This window comes from Megalobrama amblycephala, linkage group LG16 (assembly GCF_018812025.1).
Source record: "Megalobrama amblycephala isolate DHTTF-2021 linkage group LG16, ASM1881202v1, whole genome shotgun sequence".
NCBI classification, from domain to species: domain Eukaryota; kingdom Metazoa; phylum Chordata; class Actinopteri; order Cypriniformes; family Xenocyprididae; genus Megalobrama; species Megalobrama amblycephala.
In genome coordinates this window covers 37,811,526-37,838,727 of record NC_063059.1, presented here as the reverse complement: position 1 = coordinate 37,838,727, position 27,202 = coordinate 37,811,526, and the positions used below count along the sequence as shown (strand labels likewise).

Below are 27,202 nucleotides of genomic sequence, written 5' to 3'. Positions count from 1 at the left end.
AAAAAGCGTAACGGCTAAAGCTAACGCTCCGCTCCCCGCGGTACGCAGGGAAGGAGACCAGAGGCTGTTTTTTGAATGGATATCAATGGATGAGAGGCATCACTATGTTGATTAAACAGCTTTTATAGGTAAATAGCTAATCGTTTAATTAATGGACAGCATATTTGCCAATCTTCAGAATGTTTTACACTAAACAATTCTTTCGTTGGGAACTATATGTAGATTTTAGCTTGATAAAAATGTATTTTTTTAAGAGAAGGCAGACTAGAGAATGTTGCGACTGACGTCACTGCCATTACACTAATAGGCTGAAAGGTGCCACACGTGATTAAGTTAGCCGTTACGATTTCTCAAATGGTAAGAGATACAGACCCTCTTATCTCCCTATTATATACAATCTCTGATGAAATGCCTTTCCGTACCAGCAGGTGGCAGTAGCTGAACAGCCAATCACAATGATCAGATGCCCCGAAGGACCGATGAGCTCCGACGTCGATTCAACATTTCGAATCGGCTGAAAAAAAGGCGACGAGGACCAACTTCAGCCGATGTTGCGGAACACACTGAGAAAACGTAGTTGGCCGACGAATAAAAACTGCCAGACGGCCGACCGTCGGCTTGGTGTGTTCCTGCCTTAACTCCCCTGGCGGATTTGGCGTTATGATTGGTTAAATTGCCTGTCAATCAAACTCCCGGCGAAGGGTCAATTGTAGGCCTAAAGCATTATCTTTACGGTTGTTGTAGAGCTGTGCTGGAATTTATTTTCGAGGAAGTACCATGTCTGTTAATGGGTAAAGCAGTACAGTCTTCAGCTAGTCAGCTTGGGATCCTTTCCATCACTGTTTATATCTCTCAAGCAGCTCAGACTCTTTAGAAATATGTACCTGAGGGAACCTTTTTGCAAAACGAAAATACGTAGCGCCATATGTTTCAATGTGAAAACGTCCACTGAGTGGCGCTAAAAGCGTGTTCAGTTTTTTTCTGAAACATGAACGTAAATATGGTAGGCCTACATTTTATATTACGGTGGATTTGTACATATCACCGCAGTTCTGATTTAAAATGTCTGTTTGTGACGCTAAAAGTGTAATGCTCCATTACGTTTTAAAATAACCATCAACACTACACCTAAACCTACCCGATAGTGTTAAAGGATTATTTCACTTTCAAATGAAAATTACCCAAGCTTTACTCACCCTCAAGCCATCTACAACTTTCTTCTTAATGATGAACACAATCGGAGAAATATTAATAAATATCCTGACGCATCCAAGCTTTATAATGGCAGTAAGCGGGATCAATGTGTATGAGATGAAGAAAGTGCCTCCATCCACATCCATCCATCATAAACGTACTCCACACGGCTCCGGGGCATTAATAAAGGTCTTCTGAAGGGAAGCGATGCATTTGTGTAAGAAAAATATCCATATTTAACAAGTTATGAAGTAAAATATCTAGCTTCCGCCAGACCGCCTTCTGTATTCAAGTTACAAAGAAAGTGTAAACGGGTGTCGTGTCAGTAAGTTGAATAGGGAAGGCGTAGGACGTAGCGTAAGCTTTTGAACTGTGAAAGTTTTACACTTTCTTCGTAAGTTGAATATGGAAGGCGGTCTGGTGGAAGCTAGATATTTTACGTCATAACTTGTTAAATATGGATATTTTTCTTACACAAACACATCACTTTGCTTCAGAAGACCTTTATTAATGTCCCGGAGCCATGTGAAGTATGTATATGATGGATGGATGGATGGATGGATGTGGATGGAGGCACTTTCTTCAGCTCATAATCGTTGATCCTGCTCACTGCCATTACAAAGCTTGGATGCATCAGGATATTTATTAATATTTCTCCAATTGTGTTCATCAGAAAAAAAAAGTCATATACACCTACAATGGCTTGAGGGTGAGTAAAGCTTGGAGTAATTTTCATTTGATAGTGAACTAATCCTTTAACAAAAGCAAATGAGGCATAAAATCCCCATCGTAATCATGCAGTTTTAGCTTGTTTTTGATCTCTCATCTGCGAGCTTTTATCATGCATCATGTTTTCACGGGATTCGTACCCAAGGCTTATGCAATCCTAAGTACAATTCTGTACCAGCTGAGATACCGAGCAAGCTACGTCAGAAAAGCGAAACATATGGAGCTGGTTTAAGCGATGCAAAGTCCAAAATATATTTGTTTACAAATCATGCACTTTGGTAAAGTGTTTTGAGATCATAACATAATATTGTGCAAGGAGACATGAAAACAAGTCTTTATTGATCCATAATCTGACCCTGTAATCATAACTGTGTATGAAAACGATTAAAAGTGCTTGCTGTTTTACTGACACTTTAGTGTTCATTTCTGTTGGAAACTGCAGTGATATGTACATATTTTATGTTTTTCCATGAAATCAGATTGCTCTTAAGCCTATAGTAGTGGATGTTTTATGAGCAGTAGGATAACCATATTCATCCGCACAGTCACGCACAACCAAAGCACAACCAAGTGTTAAGATGCAAAGAGGGCCAAAAGTTACATAGTGAGTGTACCTTTAAGCAAAATAGTTCCCAAATACTGTATAATTTTCTAATCATCCCTCATTTAAAAAAATAAAATAAAAAATTATCATTCATTGTCAAGGAATGTGTGAGAAAAAGTTCATTGTCCACTCTAAAATATTTGTCTTTTATTTACAACATGGGCGGAGAGCGATGTGTCTGGCATCATAAAAACAGGCGATCTCGTTCCAGGCTCTTGCTTTGGACGCCCGCTGGTTGCAAAGACCTCAGTGGTTGCGAATGTCTTGTTTGAATGTGGCCTTGCATTTCTATTTCTCATATTGCACTTAAACATGTTTTGCAGTAAAATCATACACAAATGTCTCCTTTTTCGTTTTGATTCAGCTTGTCTTGTTTTGTTTTCAGGGATTGTGGATAATTCTGTTGGAAGGCTTTTGAAGAAGAGTTCAAGGGAATGTTTTAGACAGAAAAAGCTCTTTTGATCTGCCGGCTGTGTGTGTGTGTGTGTGTGTGTGTGGCTGTGTGGCTGTGCCATCCGGTGGCGTAACAGTTTTATTTTTATTGCCAAGTCAATGAATTTTGAATCTCTGTCTGTGGAAAAACCTAATTCCGGCTTTGAAAATGCAGGACTTTGGGACAGTTGAGTTGCACGACCCGTTCAGGCGATTTCAGGCCTCAGATAATGAAAGGAATCTGAAAGAAAAGAAAAAGAGGATTTGATATGAATTCAAATATAAAGAGCACAATGAAAAAGTTTCAATATTGTTAAATGATTTCCCACATGACATGCAGCTTTTGTAATATTCGGTCTGATAATGTTTGCATGAGTTATTCCAGCCGCCGGACTCCAAAAGAAAGCATGTGCTGTCCATTTGACACAGCAATCAGGCTCGCAAACGCTGACCCTCCCCTTCATTAAAGAGCTGCCGTATTTGTGCGGCAACCATTTCATCAGAGCGTAACTGTACGAGCTGACCGTGAGCCGGGATAGTGAGTTAGACAAGAGCAGCTGCTTCTCATCACGATACTGCCACAGGAGATTAGCATCCAACCATGACATTCACACACACGCAAACACAGTCCAGATATTACAGAATCAGACCTCTGCAGATCACATAGAGCTATATAAAAACATCTGATATGAGCGTGAAGCCTTTTACCCTATTATTACATGTTCAGGTTCAAAATCTCAGGTCACGAACAAACTGCAAGTATTGGGAGAGACAATCACATTTTGGAGTTATTCTTTCAGTTTACAGACACTCCAGATATTAGAGGATGTGCGCAAAGACTCAAACTAGCAGCCTCTAAATCAGATTAGAAGGATAAAGAAGGCAGACAGTAATAATGACCTTACTTTGTCCATACTGGCTGTACTGGTAGGGGGCGCTGTGCTCCATGCTGTAGAAGGAGGCCGGGCCGTAAGACTGTGGACTGGGCATGTTGGAGAGGGCAGGTAGAGTCGACAGGGGCTCGATGCGCTGAGAGCAGGTGCTGCTGACGGATCCGCCCGACTCCAGAGCGCCGCTGAGAGACGACAGAGAAAACTCAGCCTGGGTCTGATGTGCAACTCCAGCTGGGGTTATTAATCCCATAACCTACAGAGAAAGAGACAGATCAGAGTTCACCCTCAATCCATCTGTTTTCACACACTGTCTGTTCTAAATAGTAAGTTGGGATTAGAGCGTAGAAAATATCCCGCAGGCCAACTTTTGTCATGCACTGTAGAAAAACAGGAAAGGTGCTGGTCATTTTCAGCCATGATATTATCAAACATTTCCTTTAACCCTAAAATACAACACAATGCAATGCATAATTCAAAATATAGGGAAAACACCTGTAAAAAAATCAATACAGAAAATTCAGTACAGAAAAGTCATTTTAACATGGTTCAATGGGCCCTACACTAAGAATTTTCTTAAAGTGTAAAGTAAAAATATAGTACATTAAAGACATTAAATACAACCCATGGATATAATTACATGATGAATATTTATTATTATTAAATTATGAATATTATTTTCATTTTCAATTTTCAGTGTATTATTTAGTATTTTATAGGATATACACTGATCAGGCATAACATTCTGACCACCATCCTAATATTGTGTTGGTCCCACTTTTGCTGCCTGATCAATCAAAGCATGGACTCCTCTAGACCCCTGAAGGTGTGCTGTGGTATCTGACACCAAGATGTTAGCAGAAGATCCTTTAAGTCCTGTAAGTTGTGAGGTGGAGCCTCCATGGATCGGACTTGTTTGTTCAGGACATCCCACAGATGCTCAATTGGATTGAGATCTGGGGAATTTGGAGGCCAAGTCGACACCTCAAACTCGTTGTTGTGCTCCTCAAACCATTCCTGAACCATTTTTGCTTTGTGCCAGGGTGCATTATTCTGCTGAAAGAGCCAGGGAATACCGTTTCCATGAAAGGGTGTACATGGTCTGCAACAATGCTTAGGTAGGTGGTACGTGTCAAAGTAACATCCACATGGATGGCAGGACCCAAGGATTCCCAACAGAACATTGCCCAAAGCATCACACTGCCTCCGCCGGCTTGCCTTCTTCCCATAGTGCATCCTGGTGCACCCCGGCCATCCACATGATGTAAAAGAAAACGTGATTCATCAGACCAGGCCACCTTCTTCCATTGCTCTGTGGTCCAGTTCTGATGTTCACATGCCCACTGTTGGCTCTTTCGGTGGTGGACAGGGGTCATCATCGGCATCATCGGTTTGTGGCTATGCAGCTCCATACGCAACAAACTGCGATGCAGTTAATCAGTGTTATTCACTGATTCCTATATATATATGTGTGTGTGCGCATATATATATATATATATATATATATATATATATATATATATATATATATATATATATATATATATATATATATCAGTGGGTAATTGTTTGGTGCATTCCAAACATTTGGTGAATATTTGAAGTGTGCATATTTTTTATAAGATACAATTGCCTTAATGCCCACTATCCCTTGGGTTACAAAAAATGGGTTTAAAAGCAATAAGAGCCTCGAGACGCTGTGTGTTGCGCCTTTAGCCGGGACTCTATTGTTTAAATAACACACACACACACTTGCATGCAGATATCTGGATAGATCTCTGTGACCTGAAATTGATCAGGCAAACAAATAATTGAATTTGGGGATTGTTTAATCTGATTCTAAGACTAGAACAGAGCCAGAGGGTGATACAGTGTGTGTGTGTGTGTGTGTGTGTGTGTGTGTGTGTGTGTGTGTGTGTGTGTACTCATTACTTTTTAACTTAGAAAACACTGTGCTGCATTTCAGGAATGTTGCATGTGTGCTCTGGGGAATAAAAGTTCCTGAAGCATAATTGAATCTACCACCAGAATTATGGCCAAAATAAACACATACTCCAGTTGCTGCACCAAATAAGCACCTTTACATAGAAACAGAAAGAGAAAAGCATGTCTCCCAGGCTACAGGATCCTGTTACATCAGTGGATACAGTCAAAGCAGTACAACACACACACGGACACACGGTCACACACATGGTCTCGCTTAAACCATTTCCCATAGTGGAGCAGGGAGTGACGTGTGCCGAATCCAGGATGGAATTCTGTTTCTAAAGCTCTGGAAGATTTTCTCTGTCAGTTTTGAAAAATTTAGCAGGCAACAGAACCAAAAAGCTAATACTTCACATTAAATTTACATTGTTCCTGGATAATGTTTAAACTTGATTTTTACATTTTCCATAGAAATTCTGAGTGGGAGTCCGGGCAGTGTGATCATAGATGTGTACACATAGATACACATTCGACCGCTCCAGACACTGCCGACGCATCCGTCATCTAGCAATTGTCAACATTTCATGTCACTCACAGTAAAAATCAATGATTTTTCCAAAATGCCACAACAATTGGTTGAAAAATCATTTGCTGAAGTCTATGACAGATATAGATATTCATATGTGTATAACTGCAGTTGCAGATGCTCAGTCAACTTGCTGGCAAGTGTTCATCAAAAGGCTTTGACTGTTCCAATATGGCGGACGGCTTACGAATAAACGGCCCAAAAGAACCCAAAAGCTATGCTCAATGCAAAGGAAGATATTTTTTTTAATTCTCTGTTTAAGGACTACAACAAACGGCTGGTAGGGACTACAACAAGCTTCTTCCTGGGTTAGTGACATCACTAACCCTAAAATTTACATAAACCCCGCCCCCAGGAACACACAAAAAAGGGGGTGTGGCCATGTTGGGCTGCTTTAGAGAAGAGGAAGAGTTGTTGTAGTAGAGTGTTGTTGACATGCCGTCATTTTACTCCGGACTGCTTCACAAACGAGGGTCAATTCAACACTGGATTTGCACAAAAGATTAACATGACGACACATGCTAGTGGATGAGTTGAATCAACTCCACAGCAACTACATAAATTTATCCACTAACCATTCAGAAATGTCCAGTTTCATTCTAAAAGTTGTAACTTCTTCCTGAGTCTCTCCATCAGTGTGGACTCCGGTTTGAACAATGTAAGGCTGAACACCGTTACTGACAATCCTCATTTTGGCTGCGTGAGATTCTCCAGCTTTGTTGTTGTTGAGCAGCTGAAGCGTGAGCTGTTAAAGCTCCGCCCTCTTCTGGAAAGGGAGCCGGGAGCAGCAGCTCATTTGCATTTAAAGGGACACACACAGAAACGGCGTGTTTTTGCTCACACCCAAATAGGGGCAAATTTGACAAGCTATAATAAATGATCTGTGGAGTATTTTGAGCTGAAACTTCACAGACACATTCTGGGGACACCAGAGACTTATATTACATCTTGTAAAAGAGGCATTATAGGTCCCCTTTAAAATGTGATTTATTCCTGTGATCAAAGCCGAATTTTCAGCATCATTACTCCAGTCTTCAGTGTCACATGATCCTTCAGAAATCATTCTAATATGATGATTTGCTGCTCAAGAAACATCTCTGATTATTATCAATGTTGAAAACAGTTGTGCTGCTTCATATTTTTGTAAAAAACTGTGATTCTCTGATGAATAGAAAGTTCATAAGAACAGCATTTATTTCAAATAGAAATCTTTTGTAACATTATAACATTATATTTACTGTCACTTTTGATCAATTAATAGCATCCTTGCTGAATAAAAGTATTCATTTCTTTCAAAAAAAATATGTGTAAGACAGAGCACAGATTGAAACATCCATCTCAATATTACGTTGGGATGCTTTGAATCTTAACAACATTTTTCACGTAGAGATGATGACAGCGAGATTGTGAGACTGTACTACACTCGCTCCACGCCACATTCACACCCGTCAGACCTGTAATTCATAGCGGTCTGTCAGTGTTCTTGACAGACACCCCCTGGTGAGGCATTGGTGCGCTCCTTTACAAATGAGAAACATGTGCGGGTCAGTCGTCCTATCTATCACACAGAGGGGGTGTCAGAGTTGCTGTGTGTTCTGTGCATTGCTTTGCACGGTCCAGTGAACAGCTAAAGATAACCGAATGAAAAATGGCCCGTGGATGACCCTCCGATGGTGGAATTTATCTGCGTAACTCGTCTTGAAGTGTGTAATAGTTTCTACAGAAGCCAGAAGAGCCCATTAAACTGACACTCAACAGGTGGGGTCGGGTACACCTTTCACTGAGTCGCTTTCAACTGGATGTTTTTAAGATTTAAGGGTTTAACCAAAAATATGAATACCATTTTATGCCATGTTTTAAAATCTCCAAAAGATATATATTCCAGATGTAAGCTCTATCAGGCTGTCAATTACCACAGGAAATAAATTAGACTGATTCTAGCTCATAGTTTTGTGCATACATGAATTTGTGAGTAAAAACGTTTTATATTTGATGTGAAGTGTCTAAATTGTCCTTTTGAGGTGGGACTACTTTTCTGGGTTGATGAACTTCTGATAATACATTACCGATGAAGTGCTTTACAGATTTTTATTGCACTCTTATGGAGTATATTAAATGTTAATAAAACAAATCTTTAATTAAAAACATTAGTAAATAAAAAAAATTCTATATATATATACATGTGTGTGTGTGTGTGGCAGTAATTAAAAATCATGAACTGAATAAACAAATGAACAACTAACTTTTTCATTTTTTATAAATATATTATAAATAAATATGTATAAATAGTATTAAATTAAATTAAATATTTTAAAAGTTATACAAAATTATATAAATATAATTATATTAATATATTAGATTTTAATATGATCATTTAAATAATATGAATTTATTATTATATGAATAATATATAATATTATATAATATATAATGAACATATTCATATTATGGATATTATTAAATATTATATATTATAGCAGAATTATAAGTATAATAATATTATATATTAGTATGATAATTTAAATAATATGAATTTACTAAATATTATATTTTGTATAATTTTACTGAATTTTATATATATATACACACACACACACACACACACACTTGCCTAGTGGACTTCCATGATAAGTGTGTTACTGTATGCAAATTATGGGACTTTATTTTCTATGGTGATCAACATCAGGCCAACATCTGGTTTGGAATTGCTAGAAATTACACTCAGTTCTTACCTGAGATGACAGTCCATTACTAATGGAAGAGTTAGCGTGACTGTTATGAGGTCCAAAGGTATCTGAATATCCTGCGTAACCATGCCGACTAGAGAGACAGTAGGAAGCCCCGCCCTCCTGCCCCGCCCCTCCAGAACTCTGATGACTCGAGGGTGGCGGCAGCGGCTGAGGTCTGTGTACAGTACTTGAATCTGAGAACAGATACAGTTGCCAGTAATGGTTATAGAATACATCAGGATATATTTTATGTAACATTGCATTTTACATATATATATATATATATATATATATATATATATATATATATATATATATATATATATACCTTGAGAAAGGCTAGCAGGTGGGTACGGGCTCTCTGACAGCTGATACGGGGAGAGACTGGACATAGCCGGATGTGAAAAACCACCAGGGATCAGGTGATTGAACGCCATGAGCTGATTGGCTCCCGCTTGCTTCCTCCAACGAGCTCGTCTATTACTGAACCACACCTGAGAAAAGACAAACATAGTAAACAGTTCATATGAAATTCTGTTTATTCTTGTTGAGGCTTCTCTCTGTGTTTTTGTACCTGTACTCGTGCCTCTGTGAGTTTAGCTCTCTGAGCGAGCTCTTCTCTGGTGTAGATATCAGGGTAATGTGTGCGTTCAAAAGCTCTCTCCAGCTCCTCCAGCTGTTCGGCTGTGAATGTTGTCCGACTGCGCCGCTGTTTCCTTTTCAGCGGCAGATCAGGCTCAGATTCCACATCTGAACCTTCATCAGAAGGACTCGCTGAAACACACACAAAAGCAAAGAATAGAGAATGTTTCAATCTATAATTGTTATTTGGAAAATGTAAATATTTTAATATTATTATTATTATATTGTGGTGTAATATAATATTTTATTATATAATATTATTATTTTTATACATTTTATACATTATAATACATTTTTAACAATATATAAATTATATATTTTATATTTGTTAAAAATGTATTATATGTAAACATAAACATCATATGACAAAAATTATATACTATAAATTATATATATATTTAGTAAATTCACACACACACACACACACACACACACACACATATGTATGTAATTTATAATATATAATTTTTACATATTATATATTTATATGTTAATTATATGTTTTATATGTACAGTTTTGTAATGTATAATAAAAACAAATTAAACATATATATATATACACATTTAAATTGGATTGGGTTTATATATATATAAATTTTAATGCTATATTAGAAGTAATTAATAGTAGTGTTTTTGTGAGGGAGAATTTAATGAGCTTCTTCACATCTTTTCTTGAAAGGCTTCAGAACAGTGGACGAGAAAAGAAAGAAGCAATGTTCTGGATGAACAGATTATTAAATGGAAAAAAAGAAGAAACTATAACAGAAAAACATATTGAATCAAAACACGACACATTTCTTAAAAAAAGTTAAAGTGGAATTGTTTTTCTTGTTTCAAACAGATCCAGAGCCATTGTACCTGAGGACTCTTTGAGTACTATGGGAAATTCCTACAATTTCACAGGGATTTGGTAGAGGGAACACTGAACCATGTGGAAAACTGTTCATCAGCCTGGAATGACTTCACAAAAACATGCCAAAAGGAGAAGCTGGTAACTATATATTCATGGGGCTGGAATTAAAGGAGATTCATATTTATTTAATTTATATTCTACAGACATTGAGCTATTAGTGCATCTCTCTCTCATTCTCTCTTCCCTTCAGTCTTTGTTGGATTGATTTGCACGCTCCATCTGTGGAATCCGTCACGACGGCCAGGGCTCTCAGCGGAGGCCGTCACCTGCCCTGGAGGGGCTGGAAGGGGCATACAGAAGGCCAAAGGTGGGTGTGTGGGGGGCAAAAAGTGAAAGGGGTGGGAAGGAGTAGTTCAAGTGCTAATTCTCTTCAAAAACCCATTCACAAAAAGCGAAGAAGCACCTGAAAATTCAGATCTGGTTGCAGACAGATCATTCAAAGATCAAAAAATGATTCAAATCTAATTCTGATCCATTCTATGAGAGCTGAACAATGAGTCTTATATAGGTTTTCTGTGCACTTGCAAATCTAGCGAGAATATCTAGTTCAGTCATGAACCTCTGGTAGATCCTTTACAGGCAATCTGCAAGCAATCACATCATTACCACATGGCACATGCCTTGAGGAAATTGCTTGAAATTGGTTCATTGGTTCATTGTTTGCTGTAAGCTAGTCCTGCAGCTCCCTATCAGAGTTCCTCTGAACTCCTCCACCTCCCCAGCTCCACCTGCCTAGATCTGCTATGGGATTTATGTACATTTATTTATGCAGCAGCAGCATATCTTACATGCTCACAGTAGCGTTTCTGTGTATCTTTTAGCAGTAGCAAGTCCATACTTGCTCTACAGCAGCAATAATCAACAGCAACAGGAGCAGTGTAGCAAAAGAAAAAATAACGACTTTTAAAGTTCGATGTCAAAACGCTGATTCGACTCTTTTGCTTTGAATCAGTGATTCGGATCGCATGTCAAAATGGCCAAAAGCTGAAATCACGTGACTTTGGCACTCTGAATCATCACTAGATATCACTGAAAAGTCGTTATTTTGTTTTTTGGCACACAAAACGTTTTCTCGTCACTTTATAATATTAATATTGAACCACTGAACTCACATGAACTGTTTTAAATATGTTTTAAAACCTTTCTTGATCTTGAGAAGTTCAATGGCTTTGCTGTCTATAGAGCTGAGCCGTCAGATTTCATCAAAAATAACTTAATTTGTGTTCCTAAGATGAACGAAGGTCTTACGGGTGAGTAATTAATGACATTAGTTTCATTTTTGGGTGAACTAACCCTTTAAACCATTTAAGTTTAAAACCAACAAGCATGAGTACTGTAAACTCATAGTCTGTAAACTCCGGCCTGATCTGCCGGCGATTTGATTTCGCTCGGCAACTCTGTGCAGTCTGGAAACCTGTGCATTCATTTCTGCTGCGCTGTTACACTTTTGCGGGAACCAATCACAGACTGGCTTATCCACCTTGCTCGCTATTGCGGGTATAACACGATGACGATAGAGAAGCGACGGCAAGCAGCTTTCAAGCTCTATCTGATCTACCCGTCTCTCGCACGACCGTCACTCCAAAATAACAATGCACAATCACAGTGACGCCGATTGTGTTAAGCATTTACCTTATCTGAGAGAAATGTAGCAGAGCGTTGATCCGACAGTCTCTTCATAGGAAAATTACAAACAGCGAAAGCCAATTGATGACACACGACGATTCTCTGCTGTTATTTTGGTGGTTTGCTTCACGATGTGAGTACAGGACTCTTTTACTTCAATGCTCCTTGATGGTAGACAATATTTTTATTATTTGCTCTATATGTTTCGTCTCCCTGCTTCTGGAATCTCGCCGCCTGAGCTGACTGGAATTCTTTTTGGTTGTCACGACAATGACGTAGTTTAGGGCGGCTATATTCCGCGTTCATTTACACTGAACCAGAACAGTATCAGAGTCGCCTTTTAAACTCTTGACGATGCTGAATGACTTCTTTAGTTAGCAAACAAATTGCTCGAGTGGGTGTAAATACCGATCACTTTCATGTTTTTTTGCACAACCTGCAAAAATCGCTCAATGCCATTGCTGCTGCTGCAAACCGCGGATCAAACTAACCCTGCGTCTCAATCAGCTCCCTAATTCCATAGGTCGTGAATCAGTATATCATGAAAGTGAATGTGGCTGATTCCCTGATCAGTGCCCTGACTACTGAACTAGGGAGCTGATTGAGACACACGGTAAACCTGTCTGGAGTTTTCGCATCGCTCTGCAAAGTACGTCACCCGGATCGTTGATCTGATTGGTTGAAGGACTATCCAATTGCGTGACTAATGCTCGTTGATCACGCCTCTTGTGCAGTAGGAAATACATAGCAAACTCCCCAGACCAATGTTCAATTTTAAATTGAGCTTGGTCTGGTGATAGCCAGACTAGTAAACTCATATACATTGAGTTAAATTCTCTTAAATTTTTGTGTTAGTTTAGTAAATCATTAGAGTAAACTCAACTTAAAGATTTTAAGTTTATTCAACTCATTCGGTTTGAATTTAGGAAACAAATAAAAGTCTTAACAACTATATAGATACTTAAATGATTTGAGGAAACCGATTGCCTTAAATGGTTTAAGTTCATCAAACTCAAAGTCATAAAGTTACATAAGACTAAGCAAAAACTAAAATTGGTACAAAGCGATCTAACTAATGCCTATATAACTATAACTGTATTTTTGACATTTTTTTATCTTGAACATAGATGTTGCCACATTTTTGGTTAATAAAAATGTATAATTCAGATTTTGATCTCCATATCCATTTACATATATTATATATATCTTCCAAGGGGTTTTTTCCCTCCTAGGACTTTTTTCCCACGCTGGGTTTTCTCCTAGGGGGTTTTTTCCACCCCTGGGAGTCAGCCGACATTGGCTTAATGTAGCACCATCTTGTATATGTTACATATTACCACGCTTGTTTGTACAGCTTATTTTTAACCACTTCCCTTTTTTTCTGTGCTTCTAATATGTAAAGCTGCTTTGAAACAATTACCAATTGTAAAAGCGCTATATAAATAAATTTGACTTGACTTGACTTGAATAAGCTCCACAAAAAAGCAGCACTTGGTGTTGATCAAACAGGCTGTGTTCTTCTGTGCTGTTTTTAATTTCATTTCTTATTATGTTTGTCTATATAAATATGCTCTAGACATTATCAATATCAAACAGCTTTCTCATGTCATGTAGTGATTGCAATGTGGTAAATTGGAAAAATGCCATCTCAAATGAGATTTGACACTGGAAGGGAAGATTATCAGTGAATAACGACTTAAATTTTGATCGGTTTCTCACATTAATCTATTGTAATACTTGAAATACAGTGCACAAGTTACATAGACTGCTTTAATTATACTTCTATGGTGCTTTTTGTCATTTTAGAAGCTTGACAGATGTGTGGAAAAGAAAGAAAATACAGGATTGGAACACAAGTAAAATGGTGTCAAAATGTTTGACATCTGATCATCTGGTTGCAAATACTTAAGCACTCGCATTTTTATATTTCTGCTGACTGAACAAGAATCAACAGAAGGAAAGAGCAAACAGTAAACACAGGTTTAATTGAGGCAGAAGAATACAGACCGCAAGCGTCTAAACACACAGAACCAAAACCCAAACGTCATGGAAATGGAACCACTGGACAATCTAGAGATATTCTGCCTTCTGTAAATACACAGAGTGTGTGTGCCTCTGTATGTGTGTGTGTGTTTTCAGGTCTTTGGCATGTAAAGTTAGTGTGTAGCGCACATGAGTATGTGTTTTAAGGTCTTGCTTAGATATTTTAGCTCTCCGCTATGTAAACGGTGCGGTCACTAAAAGCATCTCCAAAGTTTCTTTTCAGCTCTGGGCCCTCGTTGCTTAAATTCAATATTTGGAGGCGAAATATCACCCCAGGCACATATAGCTTGTGCGTTGATGTACACAAAATCCAACTAAGAAGTTTTGTTAATACTGCGGTATGGCGAGAGCATATCCAGCAGGGAGTTTCACTGCAAAAAAAATTATTTTTTTTTAAACGTTTATAAAAACATAAGACTTAAAGGGTTAGTTCACCCAAAAATGAAAATTATCCCATAATTTACTCACCCTCAAGCCATCCTAAGAGTACATGACTATCTTCTTTCAGTCAAACACAATCAAAGTTAAAAAATTAAAAAATATCCTGACTCTTCCAAGCTTTATAATGTTAGAGATTGTTCACACAGAATGCGTTTCTGCATCTAAAAACGCTTAGTAATGTGTTTTTTTAAATAAAAAAAAAAGCGCAGCACAGAACGCAAGGGTCTCAAGACGCGCTTTGAGACGTGATCCAATAACGAACAAATAAAACAGTTGCCATGCCAACTTGCTACTGTAAACAGAAGCTCGCAACGCTTGCCCCGCCTCAGAGTTCTTCTGATTGGTCCACTGTTTTGGAACTGACATTGATGAGCGGCGCTGCGTGTAAAAGTTGAAATTCTTTTAACTTGACATGGCGTCTTAAAAACGCGAGCGTAACGGTCATGCACGTCCATCTTTCACGTGTTTACATAGAAAAACAATGTAAAAGTAGTGCATTGGAATAGAAAAACATGCTCTGTGTGAATGGCCCCTTAGTGAATAGTAAGATTTTGAATTCCAAAAAAGCACATCCATCCGTCATTAGAGTAATCCATACGACTCCAGGGGGTTAATAAAGGCCTTCTGAAGTGAAGCGATGCATTTTGGAAAAATATCCATATTTATAACTTTATAAACTGTAATCACTAGCTTCCGCGGAAGCACAGAGGATAGAGCAAAACAAAACACCGGTCATGAATTAGAAGTTTAAACCGAGAATTTTTAAAGAGAAATGTCGGAGGAGCTTGAGTTTGTTGCCCAGGCCTATTTGTTTGAACTGCGAGAGGCGTCTACTCTCACCTAAGCTTACACTACTACTACATCCTACATCATACACATATTTTTCCCATCGCTTCACTTCAGAAGGCCTTTATTAATCCCCTGGAGCCATATGGATTAGTTTTATGATGGATGGATGTGCTTTTTTGGGCTTCAAAATCATGGTTAGTATTGACTCAGATTATAAAGCTTGGAAGAGCCATGATATTTTTTTAACATAACTCCAATGTTCATCTGAAAGAAGATAGTCATATACACCAAGGATGGCTTGAGGGTGAGTAAATTATGGGATAATTTCCATTTTTGGGTGAACTAACCCTTTAAAAGTAAACCTATCTTGATTTAAAGGGATAGTTCACCCAAAAATGAAAATTCTGTCATCATTTACTCACCCTCAAGTTGTTCCAAACCTGTTTGAGTTTCTTCGTTCTGTTGAACACAGACGAATGTTGGTAATCAGACAGTTGACGGTAATCATTGACTTTTTTCCTACTATGCATGCCACCAACTGTTTGGTTTCCAACATTCTTCAAAATATCTTCTTCTGTGTTCAACAGAACAAATAAACTCAAACAGGTTTGGAACAACTTGAGGGTGAGTAAATGATGACAGAATTTAAACTTTTGGGTGAACTATCCCTTTAAGAATGTTTAGATTTTTGTAATGGAAAACAAGACAAAAATACGAGGAAGAAAATCTCTTTTCTTTTCAGTATTGCGCTTAGCTTTGGACTGGGCCAAGCGGCAGAGGTCCAAGACAAAACCATATGTGCGGGTGTAGCGCTCTGAGTTTGAGTTTTGGTGTGTGTTCTGATTCTCTTGGGGGCAGGTAATGAAGAGGGCTAATTGAGCCAAAGACATGCCCCCTCGCCATCAAAAACGGCCAAAAAAGAAAGACAAAGAGGGGAACAAAAGAAAGCTTGGGAACAAATGCAGCGTCTCGAAGAGGGGAGAGCGAGGCGGGTCCTTTTCAGCGCCGAGGTTGGCTGAGTGACTGCCCGACTACATTAAGCAGTACATAGAGAACTAACAGATGCCGGAGACAGAAAGGATGAGTGACAGCTCGTGGGCCCATCTGCCCCCCAGCGTTTAGGAACAGAGAGAAACAGAGGGAGGACTTGACTTGCTAAAGAGCAACTGTGACCCTCGCAGCTGCCCTCAAACAACCACACGTTTCAGCTCTGCGCCAAATGTGCTCTTCGTCTGTTTAGCCTCTTTTTCTTTGCTTTTTTGGCTGTGTGACTTTTGTGAAAGAAGCTAGTGTGTACGCAACTATAAACATTTCAAACAGTAGTATGGAGCATGTTGTGGCCTCATCGCATAGCACGTTTAATTTGCTGACTGGCATCAAGTTATCAATTACAGATGATTATTTTGCATTTTGAATACAAGTTTGTGTAGAAATGCATTGACTATCGTTCAAAAGCAAGGATGGATATTCAGCAAGGATGCTTTAAATTGATCAAAATTGACAGTAAAATCATTTATAATGTTACTAAAGGTTTCTATTTCAAATAAATGCTGTTCTCAACATTGATAATAAAAATTTGCACATGGTTTAAGATTAGTATGCTATTGCAAACATAGTCGCTGCCTCTGAAACCATGTACTGAGTAGGTACTACATTTGAATTTGAATTGAATTGGCCTTGTGGGATAGTAAAGTGTCCGTCAAATGTGCACTTCAGAATCTCGCCGGAAATAGTAGACATCAAGAGACTTTTTGCTAACTGTTTTTCTAATTCTATGTATTTAGGCATACTACTCTTTTGGCGTACTATTTAGTAGGGAAGTATTCGATTTCTGATGCAGCGATTCAGTGTTTTATGCTGAAGGCAACAGGAGTTAAAACAGGAAGTAGTCACCTGCCTCTCTAAACATACACCAATGCAACCTTTGCTCCCTGGAGGTCAAACACCAGTGACCTCAGACTGCTCTGTTTAACAATTGAAAACACATATTCAGACAAGTGTTTGCTGACTGTCTCCTATAAGAATTTACTACCTAAAACAAGTTTTTCTAAGCAAATTGAGCAAATTTAAGCACTTAGTGTTTGGGTGAATTGATTCGTATTTAATAAGTCCTATAGGTTCAGTTATCAACTATTCAATAAATAGCAGCCTTCCTGAACTCTGTTGTTTTCGTGCTGTGTTATAACTCACACACATACACATTTTGGCTTCAGGGTCTGAACACAAGCAGACACGGATTCCTAAGTCTGCTGACCCTGACACTGGACACAATGGAGACAGTTTTGTTTTGGGGGTTTCCCCGCATTGTCCATCCCACTGTACTCCGTTCACTGTCTGTCTCTCTTTTGATCAGAGAAAGAATCAGTGTATGCTTTAATGATTTATATAAGATAAAAATGTTACTCTGTACTCTATCATTTCACTTGTTGTTTCTTATTCCTAACCCAAGGCCAAATTTTTCACCTGTAACTTCTCCTAGAGATTTCAAGCTACAGCTTTAGCCTGTTCTGACTTGCATATATATTTCCTTTCTGATCAGACTAAAAAAAAAATCCCATTGAAGATTCCTTAGCAACACCTTAGCAACCCCTTAGATTCTATCTAGCACCATCCAGAACACCTTAGAAACCACCCAGCCTGGAAACCTTAGGTGTGTGGTGGTCAAGTCAATTTTTCTATAATATATAGTGCTTTTTTTTTTTTTTACAATGCACATTGTTTCAAAGCAGATTTACAGGAAATTATGATGGTAATATTTATAATATCTTAATATCTTCATGGAGAAACATATATATCTAACTTTATATTAAGAGCTGGGCAATAATATAATTTTGCAACAAAATAAACAAAAAAAAATCAGGTACAGATTTGCTATATAGTATATATCGCCCCATATGAGTATAGTGTATATTATATCAGTGTTTCTCAACTCCAGTCCTCGGGACCCACTGCTCTGCACATTTTGTATGTATCCCTTATTTAACACACCTGATTTAGATCACCAGCTCATTAGGAGAGTCTGCATGAACTGAATTGAGTGTGTCAGATAAGAGAGACATACAAAATGTGCAGAGCAGTGGGTCCCGAGGACTGGAGTTGAGAACCACTGTATTATATTATATAGATATAATATAACTTTATGGCCTGGTTTCACAGACAGGGATTAGATTGAGCCAGGATTAGGCTTTAGTTAAATTAGAACATTTACGTAGCTTTTATAAACGTGCCTTTAAAAAAACAGCATCTTGAGACAAAACATATTTTCAGATGTATCAGAGTTGCTGTCAATTAAAACAGCTCAAACATGCATTTTAGTCTGGGACTAGGTTTAAGCCTCGACTGTGAAACTGGGCATATATGTAGAGCTGTGCGATAACCATGCAGCCAAGATTTGCTATATAGTATTGCATTATGTTGTTTGAACACAGGTGGACCACACAGAACACCATAACAACTGTCTAGCAACCACTTCTTAAGTACTCAGAACAAAATAAACGTCACATTTCAGTGCTGTTTTCAACTTTCAAGCCAGGCTTTGTCTAGCAAATTTGGTATTGACGAAGTTTCCTTTTTTAGGTCTTCCTGGTGGTGCATTTGTGTTTTTGTGCTTGTGCGCATGTGTTTGTGTTTGCTTTGGCTTTCAGAGTAAATTACGAGCCGCTGACTGCACACTCCATGGTGCCACACAAACCATCCCGCATTGGGCCAGTTGGCACTATTTGTGAATGCATGTGTACGTGTGTGCATCCATGCATGTGTTTGCATGTGCATGCGCATATGCTTGGCGGCGTGTGCATATGTGCGTATTATAGGAGCGTCAATCATTTTTTACTTTTTAAAATGCATTTTGCAGTAGCACTTTATTTTCTGGGCATGCTTAAATGCATCTACAACACAATGATTTATCCCAGCAAACAGAGTTAATGTTCTGGCAAGGTTCACTCAGAGTTATGAACAAACATTCTTCCAGTAATGTTAATAGAACTTTCGTTCCAAGTTATCTGGTCTTAAATAATGTAATCAAAACATTATACATAATTCATGGAGCATTTTTCTGAAACATTTTAGTTGCACTTTTTTAAACGCTACTAGATGGTTCCAAGAACATTCAAAAGTAACATTCCCAGAATGTTTGCAAAATGGAACAATCAAAATGGAACATGAAATGTAACATTCCTTAAATGGACAGTTCACCCAAAAATGAAAATTCTGTGATCATTTAGTCACCCTCAAGTTATTCCAAGCCTATATGAAGTTCTTTCTTCTATTGAACACAAAAGAAGATATTTTGAAGAATGTCGGTATCCAGACAGTTGACGGTAGCCATTGACTTCCAAAAATAATATGGAAGTCAATGGCTAGTGACAACTGTCTGGTTACCAACATTCTTTAAATGGGACATATCATGAAAATCTGAGTTTTTCCATGTTTAAGTGCTATAATCGGGTCCCTGGTAAGGACAAAGGTTAGAGCAAAGCATTATTCTATTCAGAGTCTCATTTGAATAGCCTGCAAGTTGACCCTGGCAAGCTCAATTGCTAAAAAAGGAGCGTTTCTGTACGAGCGATATTTTGAAAAAAATATTAGACCATATTAGACCAGCATTTGATAGCAATCATAAACGTTAGCCTGGTGTGTATGGCTCTATTTGATAAACAGGTACGCTATGTATAGTGGGCGTCCATATGGGATTTCCACAAAAGATTAACATGACGGCACATGCTAGTGGATGAGTTGAATCAACTCCACAGAAACCACATAAATTTATCCACTAACCATTTAGAAACGTTCAGTTTCATTCTAAAAGTTGTAACTTCTTCCTGAGTCTCTCCATCAGTGTGGACTCCGGTTTGAACAATGTAAGGCTGAACACCGTTACTGACAATCCTCATTTTGGCTGCGTGAGATTCTCCAGCTTTGTTGTTGTTGAGCAATCGAAGCACGAGCTGTTAAAGCTCCGCCTTCTTCTGGAAAGGGGGCCGGGAGCAGCAGCTCATTTGCATTTAAAGGGACACACACAAAAATGGTGTGTTTTTGCTCACACCCAAATAGGGGCAAATTTGACAAGCTATAATAAATGATCTGTGGGGGATTTTGAGCTGAAACTTCACAAACACATTCTGGGGACACCAGAGACTTATATTACCTCTTGTAAAAGGGGCATTATAGGTCCCCTTTAAAATATCTTCTTTTGTGTTCAACAGAGGAAAGAAACTTGTACAGGTTTAAAACAACTTGAGGGTAAATTATGACAACATTTTAATTTTAAGGCGAACTATCCCTTTAATGTTCACATAACCACGTAAACAAAAAATAGTTTTTGAACATTCAGAGAACATTCATAAGTAGCATTTAAACTTAATAGGAAGGTTAGCAAAACATTCTTAGAGCATTTTTTGTTTTATTGAGGATGGCAAAGAGTGAGATTTCATAAGCTTCAGAATCCCCACACACACGCCAACATCTTTGAGTCTTTAAGATGAAATATGGAGACAGTATGAAGGAAAGGGTTCAGGAATCAAGCTGTCATCTGTTCAAAAGAAGGGTGTAAATACTGAACTCAACTTGCCTGTCTGTGTCTCCCAGAGAAGGAGGGGCGATGGTGGGAATGGAACGGGCAGACAACGGCCCACAGATATTAAACCGAAAATGTGCCGCAGGCCAAGAGAGGTAGAACGGGGCATGAGGAGGACGGAGGAGAAAAAGAGCAAGGCGTGTTTGACTCATTGGCTAGATGAAAGTGAAGTTCAAATAAAGAGCCTGATTTAATCGGCTCGGGCAACTCGCGAGACGGGCAGAGCGTGACGGACGGGCTTTGTGGCAGCGCGCATGACGAGAGGCTCGCCCCCATTGTGACTGACGCTCCGGGCCATGAAGGAACAGCCGAGGAGAACACTGGTCCCTATTGACCGAAATAGCCTTTAATAAACTCCCGTCGCCATTAAGTGTGACACTGCATCCCGATCAGTATTATTTAGGGAGCTGAAGTGGTGTTAGCAGGGCATTGGTGGCAGTCAAATAACGTTCACCTTAATTAGTCACGCAGGGACAGGCTGTTAGCTCATTAAATATCATTATAGAACAGCAAAACATCAGTCACTTACTTCAGCTGTTGGCCAATAGGCAGCAAGAAGGCAAACATAGACTCTTTTACACTATTTTTCATCAACTTTTTTTCCTTTGAATTTCTCTGAGGGCTCTTTGCACAGTAAATGGTACAGCTGTCCTGTCCTCTTAACAATTCATATGTTGTCATATTTTAATAGCCTTTTTATGATAAATCTGTTTTAATCATTTCTCCTTCAGAGTTCCACAGAAGACAAAAGCCATAAGTTTGCAATGACATGAGGGTGAGTAAATTATGACCATTTTGTTTTTTTTGTTTTTGTTTTTTCAAATACAACCCTTTATAGATTTTATGTTTTATTATTTTAAGTGAAATGCAGAACTTCAGCTAAGATCCTCATTGTCATTGCAGAATTAAACCTTCTCTTTCCAGATTTCCAATGTTTAACTCATTTGGTGGTTTCGGTATCCCACTCCCCTCATGCCTGTTGCCATCATATTTATGACAACTTATGAATTATTACTTAATTTAATTCATTTTAATAAGAAATTAATTATAAAAATTATTACAAATGAATACGCATTTCTGTTATTTAAATGTCTGCTTTTTATATACACTACCAATCAAATGTTTGGACTATTTTTTACTATCTATTTTAATATGTTCCACATTTTAGTAAAGTCATAAATACTATGAAACAACACAAATGGAAATGTGAATTATGCATTGTTCAAGGAATGAAATTGTATAGAATCCACCTCTATACATTCTGGACATTCTCTCAACTAACTTCATGAGGAGCATCCTGGAATGCTTTTAACACTATTAAAGGATTTAACTTGTATTTTGGACACTTGTGTCTGTCCATTTAAAAAAAAATGACCAAAACTTTTCAAGCATGCTCAAGCACATAAAAAACAAAAAAACCAAACAAATAAAAACTTTAGACTGGTAATGTAATTTCTTTCTTCCGTTGCATTGCCAAGTTATGGGAATAAGTCGGAATCCCCATTATAGGCCATAAACTTTTAAAGCTATTTATTAAATATAATAAATATCATTCTTATTCAATTTGTTAGAGGCACATCTTTCCAGCAACTCCAGATCATTTATGATTCTGCCACAGTTCTGTCTGAAATCTGTCTGTTGGTAAATGTTTATATTCACATATAAACATTCATCTCATCAACATTATGGTAAATAAGCATGTTTGAGCTTCTGCGGGAACCAATGAGGTTTCTCGCGCATCAAGCATGTTCAGTTGAGCTTCTGTTTATGTTCGCTGATCAATGTTTACATGTGAATAAAAGCCTAAATTCAATCTGTTCATCATATAAAGCAACAGAGTCTCTTCAGAAAATTTGGACTGGACTGTTCAATTCATATGGATTAGTTTTACGATCTCTTTATGAAGTGTCAACGTGTAGCTGTGATAGGCTGTCAATGAAGGGATAGAAATCTCTCAGATTTCATTACAAATATCTTCATTTGTGTTCCGAAGATGAACGAAAGTATAAAGGGTTTGTAACGACATGAAGGTGAGTAAATTATGACAGAATTTTAATTTTTGGGTGAATAAAGAGGCTATAAAGAGTTTGTAGGATCCACTCACATCTGCCTGCTAGAATCCCCTCGATACTGTGTCCGCTCCTGCGGGTGTGTTCTTCCTGCTCGCGCTTTTCGATGTCCTCTTCATCCTCTTCATCCTCCTCCTCCTCGTCACCTCTCGCGCCGTTTCGGCCTCTCATGATGCGGCTTAATGAACTCACTGAATAAGAGTTGAACCAAATGTGTAAGTGTTTTCTTTTTATATAGAAGTAAACATTTTAACAACGCTCACAAACTCTTCATATAACCACAAAAGTTAGATAACAAATTATTCATGTGCGTCATGAAAGATTTTTGGTTGAAAACACTCTAGCCGTCGCAACTTCAGGGCTTGAAAGCGCGCGAACAGAAATCGTGTTCGAGCGTACACTGACAAAAAATAAATGTTGTCATTGTTTATCTCTGTATTATCTATAGATTATAGCCTACATATCACAAGAAAATTGTTTTTTTTTTTTTAAATTTAAAAATTGTGTTTTTTTTTAGGCTATTTAAGATATTGACATCTTGGGGAAATAAAACCGATAGGCTATTAAAAGTCATTAAAAAAAAAAAACATATCAAATACTTCGCATACTATCCTTCGTGTATTTTATTATGTTTATCTCTACCTGATGGTACGTTGTTCCGGTCACAAATTCCCTCTTTGAGCAATTTATCCCGAATTTCCCAACTGAATATTCCGGGATTTTCCCGTTTATATTCCTCAACGCGCTTCTCCACATCTGGAGATGTAGTCTGTTAAAAATAATATAAAAATCAGTCAACAAGGTTCCTGATTCAGTTCAAAATATTTCACATTCATAATGTCAGCAGACAGTCAGCGCTTTAGGTCGACCTGTTGCTTTGAGTTTGCTCACAAAATTCCTGCACGCCTGCGATAGATGAATCCGCACTTCAGGGCCTCACCTTGGATTTACTCCCGCCGATGGCTCCAGGCCGGATGGATCCAGTCTCCTGATATCGACACAGGATTTTGGAGACGCATCCGTGAGAGACTCTGAGTTGGCGGGATATCACGCAGGGCCGGATCCCGTGATGGGCCATCTCCACTATCTTATGCCGAATGTGGTTCGGTAGAGGCCGGCCGTTGATGAAAACTCCTCCAAGCTGGTTGACTCGACCCTGACCCATCGGAGTTGAAACTGCATTGAAGCAAACTCAAATTATGTCAGTGGAGAGACGGTCATCGAAGTAGAAACACAAAAGAATGAAAAAATCATGGTGAGTTTATTTATACCTAAACAAGTGAAGTGAGCTTAAGGAAGGGGTAAGATAGGCTCCATGAATTTGCATTTAATTCCTTGACATAATTCGTCATAAATCACTGTAGTCGCTGCTTTAAAGTGTATGAATTAAATTGTTGCAAAGGCTCAAAGTTCTGAATTTTGAATTTAATTAGAATTTAGAAATGTCAGGAATCATGCGGAAGAGTTAAATGGAAACAAATCTGTTGTTAACGATGAAAACAAATAAAAACAAGGATTCCGAATAAACATCTTCATAGCCTGAACTTTAGCTTTTACAGTAGAACATTTATGTTTTTTTAGAAAAAGAGAAACCAACACATTGATCTGAACCTAATCTAAAATCAAGCACTTTGAACCTCAAGCACCAAATACAGTGAAATAGTTATTGTTTTTTTTTTTTTAATAAGAAGAGTTTTCTAATCCAATTAACCACTAAAGAACATATATTTTTATTTCATATTAGTTTTTTTATAATTAAATAATACAATATAGACTTTTAATATTGTATGTTAGCATTAGTTTACAGGGCTAAATTTTAAGAAAATAACATCAACGTTTTCGGCACTCATGCAAACCAAATTCCAAAATAAGTTTAGTCCACATTTGGCCTCACATTTCTGCTAATAAATTAAAATATTTTAATGTGCATATTTTTAAAGTAGCCTAATATATTTTACCCTCCATAGGGAAGCCACTGCGGGGATAGTTTTGAGGGAGAGATGGACGCATCATCCTGGGAACGGTCCCTGCCAAGCCGCTCATTGCTCCAGGGCAGCGCGTTGACTAAAAGTGCGCTTCAGACAAACCACCAGGGCTTAGAAAATGCATGTAAATATTCCACGATCAAACAAATATTATCTCCGATTGTCTTTTTGTATCCCTCAAGGAAAATAGAAAGTAGATGATGAAAGGAAAAGTTGTCAGTCAGATGCAGTCTCTCTTCATTTGTGGTCCTTCGTTGTTGTTCTCATTATGTGAGAGGAATTATAACCGCCGCGTTATTGTTATTAGCAGACGTTTAGGATGAGCGCGAGTTCTCAAACTACTGAGACATTTCTGAGTTTGCAGAGACCTCCTGGTCTATTACTCGAACGACGCGTTCTGATTGGTCCACAGGATCCCGTAACCGAGAGCTGATTGGTCGAAGGAGTACACTTTTTCTTTCATGAGCGTTCAGATGTGGACATAGAAGATATTTCATCAACTGACATGTGTTAGCGACTTTGCTAATGCTAATATATGTAGGCCTATGACTAAATTATAGAGAAAAATATTAAGATACTTTAAAAAAAACATGTTTAGGTCTATATATAACGTGTTTAGTGGCAGTAGCCTACAACAATAATGCCATAACAAATCAAAGATAGAAACTTGACAGGAATTGAAGCCATTTAAATTAACAAAATAAGTTATTTACTTAAGATGATTGACTCAGTGATTTAACTCTCTCAGTTCTGACACTCACACACACACACACACACACACACACACACACACACTGACTTCAATGACATGTGGCTCTTTTGTTGGACTAGAAAGAAACTTAAAATGTTTTCTTTCTGCCTGCGCGCGGGGACAATGGGGCGCACGCGGGAGGGAAACACGCTGGGAAACGGGGGTCCTTTCACGTGCAAAACACTCGATTATTCTCTCTTACTTAAAAAGTTAAATCAACGCCAAATAGCCTGGACCCTGGGGACACCGACCCAACTATTTAATGGAGAAGTTAACAATGAATGCGTGTGTGTGCGTGTTTGTAAATGAGTTTCTATTCGATGCATTAATTGCATTATTTCTTTTGCATTATTTTCCTGTCAAATTCATATATTTTTATATGTATCTGTTTAAATCTGCTGTAAATCATCTTATATTTCTACATGAAGCAGAATAGAAATTCCCTATAAATGTGGAGAATTCATAGAACGTCATGACGTTTCTTTGTCTCTGAAAATATGAAGGTTCCAAATAGAACCAAACGGATTCGTAGGAGAATGTTTGAAACACAAATAACACTGTGCATTTTATTTTTTACATTCATTTGGAAAAGTCTAATAAATTAATATGATATATAGGCCTATATATATATATATAAAAAAGTAGGCTAAATCTTTATTTCTTTATAATACATGTTGGGATCTTTTTAAGGGTTTATTCAGCATTAAACGTCAAAAACAGAATTAAGGTGACTGGTTGGAAAGGAGAGCGTGGGGCACGGCAGGGATATATGATGCATGTTTCAGCCTTTTGAAACACCGGATCCGCGTGTCGAATCCATTTTTGGAGAACAGATCTCGAGCAGAAGTGCGCTCTGATGAGAGCTTAATTAGTTATATTATCAAGGGTCAAATATCAATATTCTCTTAGCAAATAGTGTCAAAATAATTTGAATCGGTTTTACAGTTAGATAGTTTGTATAATGAAAGACAAAGAAATCCGAATAGTTTTATGTATACTGAGATCAACCTATACAACATAACCTGATGTGAGTATGCTGGTCAAAAATGAATGAAAAAAAGTATAAACCTGTACAAGAATGTACACACATACCATTTGACCATACAATGAACTTCTTGAACAGTGCATATGTTGTTTGTGTCATTTGTCTTGTGATCTGTCTTGTCCAGCCTAGGGAAGGTCACCACCCTATTAACCTCAATTAGATGGGGTTCACTGAGAGAAAACGTAAATCCTCCCCAAAGACAACTTTAGAATAAAATCATCTGTCCTGCATTT

The 27,202-nt window shown here is 38.0% G+C and overlaps 2 protein-coding genes across 3 annotated transcripts in view; both read right to left on the bottom strand.

The window, feature by feature from the left end:
- The window catches only part of LOC125248560 (NACHT, LRR and PYD domains-containing protein 12-like), a 1,264,817-nt gene that overhangs the window by 866,791 nt on the left and 370,824 nt on the right, over positions 1 to 27,202 (bottom strand). The gene's annotated exons all lie outside the window — the stretch shown is intronic.
- On the bottom strand, positions 1,863 to 26,220 carry pax3b (paired box 3b). Of its 2 annotated transcripts, none has more exons than XM_048160627.1 (9): positions 25,147 to 26,220; positions 24,129 to 24,364; positions 23,831 to 23,957; positions 23,224 to 23,379; positions 9,665 to 9,864; positions 9,419 to 9,584; positions 9,094 to 9,284; positions 3,860 to 4,105; positions 1,863 to 3,200 (listed from the first exon to the last, which is right to left on the bottom strand). In XM_048160627.1, exons 1-9 carry the CDS (start codon positions 25,229 to 25,231, stop codon positions 3,183 to 3,185), a joined length of 1,425 nt encoding a protein of 474 aa, XP_048016584.1. In that variant the 5' UTR covers positions 25,232 to 26,220; the 3' UTR covers positions 1,863 to 3,182. The 2 variants fall into 2 exon arrangements, with proteins under 2 accessions (XP_048016584.1, XP_048016583.1); XM_048160626.1 differs by having other exon boundaries at positions 1,864 to 3,200; positions 3,865 to 4,105; positions 25,147 to 26,219.

What these genes read in the sequence shown, in the direction of transcription:
- pax3b (XM_048160626.1), bottom strand. Translation starts at nt 25,231, where the DNA reads ATGAGCGGCTTGGCAGGGACCGTTCCCAGGATGATGCGTCCATCTCTC. An exon ending in TCGGCGGGAGTAAATCCAAG is followed by an intron (nt 23,958 to 24,128) that starts GTGAGGCCCTGA and finishes TATTTTTAACAG; the next exon opens with ACTACATCTCCAGATGTGGA. An exon ending in GTACAGCCAGTATGGACAAA is followed by an intron (nt 3,201 to 3,864) that starts GTAAGGTCATTA and finishes CTTTTCTTTCAG; the next exon opens with ATTCCTTTCATTATCTGAGG.